Source organism: Barbatula barbatula (genome assembly GCF_947034865.1).
Source record: "Barbatula barbatula genome assembly, chromosome: 14".
NCBI lineage: Eukaryota > Metazoa > Chordata > Actinopteri > Cypriniformes > Nemacheilidae > Barbatula > Barbatula barbatula.
Window position 1 is genome coordinate 13,970,415 of NC_136777.1, and position 11,056 is coordinate 13,981,470.

The following is an 11,056-nucleotide window of genomic DNA, read 5'->3' on the forward strand; positions in this document are numbered from 1 at the left end:
AAACGATAAAATGGTCGTTTGGTTTTTTTATGCTTTCAATTGCATCACTCACTCTAGCTTAGTAATTTTCTGACCAACCACAAGCTGTCTAGAATCTAGAGAATCGAAACCCTGCTGGTTATTTTAAAAGAGCAGGAACTATTAAATATGAAATATTTCCTATTTTAGAGAAAATTAGTTACATAAAGGATCGGACAAAGCTGCAGATTTCAAGGCACTTGAGTGGGTCTTTAAACATTGTTGGACTGTGAACAAAACCATTACTAGCCTACACTTATACTACCATACAAGTTGCAACCATGATTTTTTTCTGATACCTAAAAGTGTGTCAGACTTGATTCCAAATTTTATTGCAATTTTAGACTAAAATTTTCTTATAAAAAAGGGATGAAAAACACAGAGATGCTGAATGAGAGTTATAGTTGTATTTTATTTATTTAGCATTTATTTAGGTGCACACAGCACCAATAAGTTCAGAGACTGCAGTGACAGACTCGGTTTCTTGTTCACTTGCCGAATGACTCATGATTCTATGACACTAAAACATAGACAATGCAACAGATTTAAATGAGAACATTATATTTTTACCACAAATAACCATAAACACTACTTGTGGAGCTTGTTGTTCTACTTCACAATTACATTCATGCTTTTATCACACAGAACACAGTGTAAGACTATGGCAAAATAATACATCCTTCAATAAAACATACAATATGATAACCAGAAACGGACAACAGCAGATTAAGTGGAAATCAAAAAAACATAAACAAACAACTGCTGCACTTTTTGCTGACAAGTTGAAGAACTACAGATGGTCAGATGGACAGTATCATGTTGGCTGATTCTTGGCCTTAAGCCCCGTTTAGAAATTTACTGCCGAGCACCCAAAGCAGATTAGATTTAACAATCCACCTCCACAAACAATTGGTTAAAAGTCTGCACAAAGGGGATCTCCAATTAATTATGGATACTTTTAATGGGTGACGGAGTTCAGACATAAACAATTTGGCATGAAACTATTCGCAGTACAATATACTGAACCATGAGAATATGGTGACATGACACTGAGCTCTGGCTGAGTGAGTGCTCCCTTCAGTAATGTCTCCATGTTTGAACTCTAAAGTGTATAGAAGAAGGGGGACCTCTTCCAGTGGACCTCTTGTGTGACACAAGGGCGCGTTTATCTTTAAAGCGATTTCATGGTTAGGATTGGGAACTTTTAGAGACTTAAAGAATGAGGGTTGAGTGAGAATGTAAAGGGCTGTTGATTTGGCACTAAGAGTTTGGTGCTGTGGTGATTTAGGCTTAGTAGGGTGATGTTAGAAAGACAGATTTATATGAGATGAGTGAACATTAAGCACTTTAGGATTGTAGATCTAATGATCATAAATGGGAGGATTAGGCTCTGCGTTCGCTGTCGGAATGTAATGAATGTGGGATGTTAGAGATCAGGGGGTTTCTCGGGTTTTAAGCAAGGGCTGGGATGGTGGAATATGTAAATCGAAGTTCTTCTCCCTCCAGGAGTTTCCTGTTTAGACCAAAGTAGATGTAAATACAAAATATATATATGCAACTTTTAAACAGGATTCAGTGATTTAAAAATAAACAATTTAGACAAATTACCTGTATGCAGCAATCTCAACATCCAAAGCCATCTTCACATTAAGCAGATCTTGATACTCCCTTAAATAGCGTGACATTTCCTCTTTGGCATCAGAAATATCCCCCTCCATATCACTTATCTTCCCCTACAAGTTCACAAAAACAATCAGAAAGAATCGAATACACTGCATGTATACAAGAAATGTATAGAACTAAACAGGATATTGAGCAGATTTTTTTCTAGACATTCAGAATCAGTTCCAATGGTAGGTACTCATTGTGTCCAATAAAACCAAGCAGTCATCACTCGTCATTGATGTTGACTCCCTCTGTCTTTAGTGCCATTTTACAGATTGTGTAAAATTCATTGGTCACTGCATTTTTGTTGTCACTTTTACTTTGGAATGATAAAAGCAAGATTTAGACAGGCCAGCAGTATTTTATAAGCAAACTTAGTTACCAACACAAATCGATTTGGTTGAAACCTGCATGCATTTTACAGTACAAAGTATTGCTTTGGCATTATTTTGTACTTCTTTGTTTATAACGCTTAAATATCATTGTAAATTGGCATGAGCATACATTTTTCCTTGGAAAGACATTGATCGGTTGTATGTGATGCTCAGTTTCTATGGTAACAGTGTAATTATCTTTGTAACCAATGCTGGTGATGGACAGTGGTGATGTGAACTATACCTGGTACTTGGTAACTTCAGTGACCTGCGTCTCCTCTAGTTCAACCAGTTGTGCGTTCAGCGAGTCGATGGCGTTCCTCAGTGCTTCGACCTCAGCTGAGCGAGACTGCAGCAGCCGTCTGTACTCAGCTGTCTCCTCACGCACCAAGCGCACCGCCTCCTCCTGCTTATCTGTCAGCTCCACCACGCTGGCCATCTTTCCACTGTACCAGGCCTCGGCCGCCTGCATGTTGTGTCCGGCCATGTTTTCATACTGTGTTCGGATCTCTTTCAGGGCAGCCGACAGGTCTGGTCTACTGGTGTCCAGCTCCACGCTGAGGCTGGCGACCTGTAGCTGGACCCTCAAGCCCTCCAGTTCCTCTGCAAACACCTGTTTCAGGAACATTAGCTCCTGCGCCAGGGAGACCACGCTGGCCTCTGCATCACAGCTGTCCAGCACCATCCTCCCCGCTTCCTCCTTCAACCCCTGCAGGTCCTCCTCTGCCTGACTACGCCGCTGCGCCTCTTCCTCCCAGCGCCGGTGCAGCTGTGCATGCGTCTCCTGTAGCTGCTCCCTCTGCACTTCCATGCACGCTTTATTCTGTACCTCTTGGTGCAGCTGCTCCCTGAGGCCCCGCACCTCTTGGATGTAAAGCTGCTGCACTCGGGACGGTTGACTTTGCTTGCGCCGCAGGGACTCAAGCTGCAGAAGCAGTGCCCGGTTTTGGTGCTCGAGATGTCGCACCTTCTCGATGTACGATGCGAAGCGGTTGTTCAGACCTACCAGCTGCTCTCTTTCTTGACCTCGAAGCTCCAGCAGCTCTGCATTTACTACACTGACTTGATTGAGGTCAGTCTTCTCCCAGTGCTGAAGCGGCTGCGAATGACCCGACAACCTGGAGGAAGAGTGGGGCCCCCTGGAGAGGCGGTAGGTGGTGGGGGAGTCATCCCATCGTCGGGAGAGTGTGGAAGAGATGAAAGGTTCGAAGCTCATGATGCAGGATTTTTTGTTTAGGTTTTAAATTATGTTAATGTTGATTTAAGTTGTTCTCTTTAAGTCCCCCTTGTTCTGCACACCATTAGTGGAGATGAACCGGCACTGCACCAGTTCAGAAATGCTGCAGAGCAGCCTGCTTTAATACAGGACACACACACACACACACACACACACACACAGAGAGCCTCTGCGTTCTCAGCCAATGAATGTACTTGACAGTCTCATGGTGCTGACGATTGGTTTTGCGTTTCTCTCTTGGTGGGAGGTGCATATCAGAGGAGGAAATTCCTCTGTTTAATATATTTATACTTAGGTGACTCTCTGCATGTTGTCAGATTACTAGGTTTCAATTGATACTAGAAAATAGTCACCATGGATTTATCATGAATTAAATGCAACGTTGAACAAGAAAAGTTTTTAAAACAGTTTAATAAACAAATGTGCTGGTCATTTTGTATTGATATCGCTTACAACAATGCAAATGTCCACTTAGTATGATAGTACAACATTGTCCATGGCAGATTACATTAATCACAAATGCATCATTAAATGCCTTGTCTGGAACCCATTGTTTCGACCAATCATATGTTTACACCTTCATATACACATTGCAATTCCTTTTAAAGGCCTAAATAATACCTCTCAGAGTGTAACAATACTTTTAGTTATATCCCTCAGAGAAGACTCAATAATGCAACCACCACAGTGCTTAGAAATTTCTTTCCATTATCAATAATAAAAGATGGGCAGTGATTCTTCAATAACTATTAACTAAAATTGACAGCCTTAAATGAAGCATAAAGCTTCAGGTGAGACTTGCAAAATAATTAAAACCTACACTTCAGTTTAAGGGAATGTATAGGACTCTAGGGGACAATAATCACATCATTCAAACTGATTTACCAAACTGTTTAGAAAACTCAAAAATGTCTTTCCTGGTTTTTGAACTGATTATAAGTCTAAAAAAAAAAAACAATCTCCATCGCACTTGGTTCTAAATATTTTCAATTTTTTTTTTACTTTGACAAATCCCTCTATTGATGTGATCTTCCTTTATGTTGATCAATGCCCTTGTTTTCTGGTATATGCCGATAGGTGCAGCGTTCATTCTTAATGCAGCCAGTTGTCCTCCAAAAAAAACATTCATCAGATTGTTTGCTGACATGAAAGAAGATTAAAAAATCTTAAATTACTAACAACATAATTACACTACATCATCATTATAAAGTTGCTGTATAGCTTTTCACTGCTACGTTCAAGTTTAAGCTATTCACACAATTATAGTTTACTAACCAGGACTCTGTAGATGCATCTCTAGACACTCCAAGACGTGTATGAATCCTATCTGGATAACGCACCGCTAGAATTGTCCCATCAATTGGATAACCCTGTTATCCCCAGAAAATTAATAGGTGTAAATTATTTTCATTTACACAACGAACCTTCAAATTTACACACAAAAAAAGCACACACTTACATGTAAATTCTTGATGGCTTTCTCACAATCCTCCTTTCTGATATAGTTAACAAATGCACAGCGTCTGGCAGGCAACACACGCACACTATGGACTGGCCCGGCACTGTTAAAACATATCAAATAAACGCTTATATGAACTCTACTGCACCTTTGGGGAATTTATTAGGTTAAGATGTTTACAATGTGAAAAACCAAGGAGTTCACTTACGATCTAAATAACTCAAAAAGCTTTTCTCCTGTCAGAGAAGGCACAAGATCACCGACCCAGACAGGGAACAGTTCTCTGTTTAAAAAATAAAAGTCCCATCTCAGAATTCATAGAGTTTTATGGTAAGATCATATATCATAAATGCCTGCATGTGTGCTGGTGTGTCTTACGGTGGATGATTAGGTGCGACAGGGACAGGTGAACAGAGTCTAGGCTGATTTTGGGGAAAAGGTCTAAGTGGGACTTTAGCTTGAGGTCGTGGGTTCCTCTGTACTGTCATAAATTCACTTTCTCTAGGCAAAGGGCCAGGAATGACACCTGGACAGAAAATACAACAATTATCAAGAATCTAAATGATTTACTGTCATTTACTGATACAACTGTCCCATTTACTCATTGAACTAAATAAACGTATTAATCATGCACAAATTTGCTAAACTTAAAATTATTTCACATGAAGCTGATGAACGCCCATTAAAATACAGTAGCACATTTAAAATCAAGAACCAAAATAATTATGAAAAAAAATATCACACCAGATACACCAGAAATATTTTCTAAGGCCTTTTCCACGGTTCCATTCATAAGAAGGGCATTGGAACTCTGCTCTTTAGTGAATCCCATTTCCTGATGAAAAACATAATTTTACCATTGATGGACAACATAAAACTGACAAACAGCCGCTAACCAAATAAATACAGAAGGTGATACACTATTAGTAATTACATCCACTCACCATAAGCTGCATGATCTGCACCGTCATCAGCTCCTCAGCTGCATCCTTACACGAGTGGTCCAGTTTTAATATATCACTATATGTAAGTCTGGCATCATAATATCTCTGACAGATTAAAAAAACATGATTGTGTATTAACATGAAATATTTAGTTTAAATACACTGGCAGACAATAATATGATAATGATACCTTTAAGCCAACTAGTGCTTTGCCTTTTCTGTAAAGTCCTTTAATCCATTTGGGATTCATCGAAAGAGCAATTTCAGCATCTGTTAAAGCTTTCTCATACTGCAGCAACTTTTCATAGCAGAAAGAGCGATTCCCAAACAGCCTATGGCACAAATGTAACATTTACATACTCGCTCTGCCTGATTTATCACTTCAAAAAGCGTGTCTGTAACTGAAATAGCTGAAAAACACCCTTACTTATACTCTTTAGGGTTGTATTTTATAGCATCTGTAAAATATTTCACAGCCATCTGCAAGTTTCCAGAAGCAGCATACTGGTTACCAATAACTATAAAAGAGGAATTATGAACATAAATGCATCAACTAAACAGCCTGTTAAAACATTACTATACAAAACCTCCAGCAACCAATATCAAACCTGCGAACTCCACGCTTTTTGTAATGAAATCATTTGCATCTGGTGTATCATCAGACTCCGCCTCCTTTTTGTTATCAGTCTGCCAGATTACAGAATGCAATTATAAACTGATGTAAAACAAGTCAAGAAAAATGTAAAGTTGCCATACGATCTCGGTTCCAACCTGGTTTTGTGGGTTCATAGTTCTTTCACTTTTCTGGTCTGACCCATGCTGTTTGTTGGAGTTTGGTGGACCAGCTCTCTTTTCAGGTTTAGGTTTTTGTTCCAGTTTACGCTTTGCGATGGCTGCTGCATTTGATACAAAGCAGCTACTCATGTCAAGCTCCTAAAACAGACAAAACAGCATCATCAACATTTGCATTGTATAAGCAAACACTTGTAAACAAGGATCATTGAGTAACGAGTCTAAAGATTTAACAACAAGACAACCTCTGGATCAACCGTTGACTTTTCCTCATCATCGTCATCACCTTCATCACCACTGCTCTGCATAGGTGTTGTGGTATGGTGAGGGTCAGGAGGTACGGATGAATATTTATTGTTTTTACTTATATTTTTGTCTTTATCTGCAAGTTTAGTTTGTTCTGATCCAGTGTCAACCTGTACCTTAAACAAGAAACAAACAAAATATATTTAGACTACAGTCTGCAGATACAGATAAAATGAAGTCTGTGTATTCATGCATATCAACAGACTCATTTTGGTCAGTATTTGCTCTGGATACAAAAACATATCTAACCTGTTTATTTTTCCCTTTATCTTCATTTTCCTTCTCTAATTTTTCCAGACGCCGTCTTTCCCTCTGTCTCTGCAATATTTCAGAAATATATTACTTAAAACATATAAGCTTATCCAAAACAAATCAAGATATTTTTGTGCATGCCCTCACCATTTTTTTAAGTTTTTTCTTCTCTGCTTTTCTTTTAAGCTTCTCTTCCTCATCCACAAGTTCTTTAGCGGTTTTTGCTGCTTCCTAAGACAAATGCACAAAATAGGGTTATCAAGTAATACCACAAGGAGTCCACAGATGGACTGAGTGTACAACAAGTGTTAAAGCAAACCTCAGGAGTTATGCGTCTATATGGTTTTGGCAGGCCTTGTTCAAGGAAGTTGGGGGAAAAGCCACAGTAACGATTGTTTCCAGGGATTCCATATTGATCATCATAATCATCATCATCCGATGATGGCTCAAATGGCGCTAGAAACAAAAATCCTTATGTTTATTAAATGGAGTTTAATGAACCAAAGTACTATACGAGTATAGAGAAAGATCTTATTTTACCATTAAAATTACAATGGGGACATTTGTGCGAACCATTTGAGTAATATTACATTAGCTTTACAATAATTAACAACATGTTTAATTGTACATGAAAGTCAGCTGAGACTGTTTTGCGGGCTGTGTGTGGTATTCTGTCCCGTGGGCTCATGGGATATAGAAGCATCTCAATATCCATGGCTGAGTGCTTCACCAGTACGCCATCCGGGAATTTCTCACCTACTATTTTGTGAATACTGAGGATTCGGACATACTATAGTGTTTTCTCTTACTACATAGTAGGTAAGTAGGTGTATACAGACACAACATTAGTATACACACTTCAAAATCTCGTTTGCCAGTCGGGTATTTCTTGCCTAATGTCTTAAGACCGAGGTTTTGGACATACTATTCCTTCGCCTACTGCTTTTTGCCTACTTTATAGTATGAGAGTATGCGATTTCAGAGTCAGCCAATGTTTGAAAATGAGGACAACCCAGTTATCATTTATTCACCCTTAGGTTGTTCCCGACCGGTATAAATGTCTTAGTTCTGCTAAACACAAAGGAAGATATCTGAAAGTATGTCAGTTATCAGACAGATCTCATCCCCAAATTTCTGCTATAACATTTATATTCGCTATGGTAGTAAATGGAGGACGAGATCTGTTTGGTTACTGACATTCTTACAAATCTCTTTGTGTTCAGCATAACAAAGGCATTTATACAGGTTTGAAACATCCCGAGGGGTAAGTCAATTATCTATCCCTTTAACTATGAACCACTAGAAAAAGCAGGATTTGGAGCTGTATAATGATTTTGAATGTCAAATGCAAATCTACATCTTGTAGTGTTTATTTGTATTGTAAAGTTGAAAGTAATGTAATCTTTAAAGCGCATAAGTAAAAATATAGGAGCAGTGCATGTGTGAGGAAGTGAAGGACATGTCTTACCAAATTCATAACCTAGACTTAGAGCATCCAAGATGCTGGGGCGTTGAGGTCTATTGGTGATAAAATCGACCATAGCCTCCTAAAAACAGAACATACCGGTCACACAATAGATGGGTTATAACTTATAACTAAGCACCAAAGATGAAAAAACATATCTTGTAATGGCGGATGAGAAGAATATAATGACTCATGGACAAAAGCAAACTTACGTGAGTGCGCATCAGACACACATCATCACGCATGCGGAAGTATTCTATGAGAGTAAACAGAGAAAGGTGTTTTTAAAAGTTTCAACAGGCATTACACGAGCAAACGAAAAAAAGGACAGTGTGGTTTAACAACAGAGCACGTGGTCGTACTACGTACCCTCTTAAATATACATGTTAAGTTCGTAAGGACAAACCAAAGATATATACATCTATATTAAAACAACAAGAATTCCTAAAAATGGCGATTAGTTCAGAGCTCAAATGTAAAAATGTTGGTTTTTAAAAAGTACAAATTGTTAAACAACAAGTCTGTAGCCCTGAGTTTGAAACTACATGTGCTCAGTTGGTAAAGTTTTAAAAGACGTCACGAAACGAGATTAATGTTGTAGTATCAGTAAGCATGCGATACTTACCGTATCCAAATGGGATTTTCCTTGACATTATAACGAATATATTAGTGGACGAGATGGTTATAAAATATATGAGTAAATTAAGTTGTTTCTAAATTATTTAACATTGCTTCCAATCGCCGAGTTTTCACAAGACGCCACTTCACCTTTGCACACACGCCCCGGACCGTGCTCAGGCGCATGCGCGGCCGCTTGTTGGCTGGCAGCGCATTGACCACGTGATTAAAAAAAGAGGAAAATTAGGATGAACTTTTTATAAAACTGTAATTTAATTTAAGAACATAGCATAAGAACGAAAATAAGATTTTTTATATATTAATATAGCATGAGAGTCCCTTGTTATATAAATATAAATAAAGTGTCGTACCAACCATGATACATTAATGTGTTTACACGAGCTTATCAAAAAAAACCTTGGAGAAGTTTGGGAATAGTCTTTTAAACAGTTCTTGGTAGGTTATGCAAGCGATGTTTGAAAAGTAACATGTGATATTGGAGGACAGGCATAAAGTATACATGCATATTGTTGTATACTTGTTTTTATATATGGGTCATTCTACGGAAATGTCCATTTTTCTGTCCCTAGCCTTTTCAGAAATATTACACTTGAAAAACACTTTAGGGTAAAACATTTTTTATATTTTAAAATGAAACAATATGTTATTTGAACAATTACACCTTCTTGAGCCACCAATTTGACTTCCTTCTTCCAATTTCCTGGAGATCTATGAAGAGAAGTCCAGGGTAAGTCCACTGTCTCTTTTCAATTATCAGAAATCTTCTCATTTATCTCATGATTTCATATGAAGCTTTTAGTCAAAGTCACTGGTGTGACCTCCTTTATTGTTTAGGAATTGTAAAAAAATAGAACACAAATGGATTAAACTACTTAATTTAGTGAGTATACAATGATTGACAACATGTGGTTTGATACCTTGCAGCAGCCATTTTGTAAAATGCAGTTTTCATGAAAATTGTCACTGGTGTTACTGTCACTGGTGTAACCTTACTTATGAGTGACTCCCTTTTATAGATAAACTTTGTTCAAAGCTATTCATTTAGTTCCTTTGCATAAAATAGCACTAAATCACAATGCGAGTCTAACTTTTCTTTGTCATTGTTAATCCTCCTTTGGTCAGGTATTTCTAAATTGAGGTTATGGCTAAACTTAGAGACCTTAAAAGTATCTCAAAAGTTTTGGGAAAGTAACCACGTACCTCAGGTGCACAAAAGACTATGAGCTGAATGCCATAAATGCTGAGACCAGCACTGCTGATGTAGTGGAAAGTTGATCTTGTAGTTTCAAAAAATTGCTCAAACAAAGAAGGTCCAGGTGTCAAAGAGTAAACTTTATTTGCGCATGCCAAACAAAGTGAGATCTTCCCAAAGCATCCAAAGTTACAGTGTTTTCAATCCCATATTTATAGTGAAACTGGTGCAGGGGGTTTGTCTGTTACACCAATCAGGTAAATTCCCTTTATCTCTTATTTTTAATAACCAATAACCCTGCTTCTGCCACCAATAGATCCCAGGCAACAGGATGCGTTTTTAATCGTGGTTGGCGCATCAACAAATAATTCATGTGCCCATATTTGGACACTTTTCCGGTTCTCTTCCGGAGAAACAACTTGGTGAACTCATAATGCATCCTTGGCCATATGCAATAACTCATGAGGCGTCCTTGGCCATATGCAATAAATTGGACTTGTTTACCAAAATGTGTGTGGGGTACGTGCAGGTGTTCTATGTAAAAGTATTCAATGCTGTATCTCATCCTCTGAACTTTATTTGAACCTTTTTAGGCCTCAGGCCGCTAGGCCTCACAGACATCACTGGATTCTATATTGCTGTAGAATGTTGAAAAATATTCTTAAACATGCTATATAAGTATTTTTATGTAAATAATCATTAAACAGGTATAC

The 11,056-nt window shown here is 38.2% G+C and overlaps 2 protein-coding genes across 3 annotated transcripts; both read right to left on the reverse strand.

The window, feature by feature from the left end:
* Positions 1-411: 411 nt before the first annotated feature.
* neff2 (neuronal intermediate filament family member 2) lies at positions 412-3,473 on the reverse strand. The gene is made up of 3 exons (XM_079472538.1): positions 2,302-3,473; positions 1,627-1,751; positions 412-1,531 (listed from the first exon to the last, which is right to left on the reverse strand). Exons 1-3 carry the CDS (start codon positions 3,271-3,273, stop codon positions 1,471-1,473), a joined length of 1,158 nt encoding a protein of 385 aa, XP_079328664.1. The 5' UTR covers positions 3,274-3,473; the 3' UTR covers positions 412-1,470.
* Positions 3,474-3,635: 162 nt separating this feature from the next.
* Positions 3,636-9,335, reverse strand: LOC306903765 (uncharacterized protein). Of its 2 annotated transcripts, none has more exons than XM_079473227.1 (18): positions 9,138-9,335; positions 8,725-8,768; positions 8,516-8,594; positions 7,367-7,503; positions 7,195-7,278; positions 7,045-7,113; positions 6,735-6,911; positions 6,469-6,630; positions 6,306-6,384; positions 6,125-6,215; positions 5,888-6,029; positions 5,698-5,802; positions 5,498-5,588; positions 5,132-5,279; positions 4,962-5,036; positions 4,754-4,856; positions 4,570-4,664; positions 3,636-4,434 (listed from the first exon to the last, which is right to left on the reverse strand). In XM_079473227.1, the coding sequence occupies exons 1-18, from the start codon at positions 9,163-9,165 to the stop codon at positions 4,311-4,313; spliced, it is 1,833 nt and encodes a 610-aa protein (XP_079329353.1). In that variant the 5' UTR covers positions 9,166-9,335; the 3' UTR covers positions 3,636-4,310. The 2 variants fall into 2 exon arrangements, with proteins under 2 accessions (XP_079329353.1, XP_079329354.1); XM_079473228.1 differs by having other exon boundaries at positions 3,687-4,434; positions 6,735-6,791.
* Between the last annotated feature and the right edge of the window lie 1,721 nt (positions 9,336-11,056).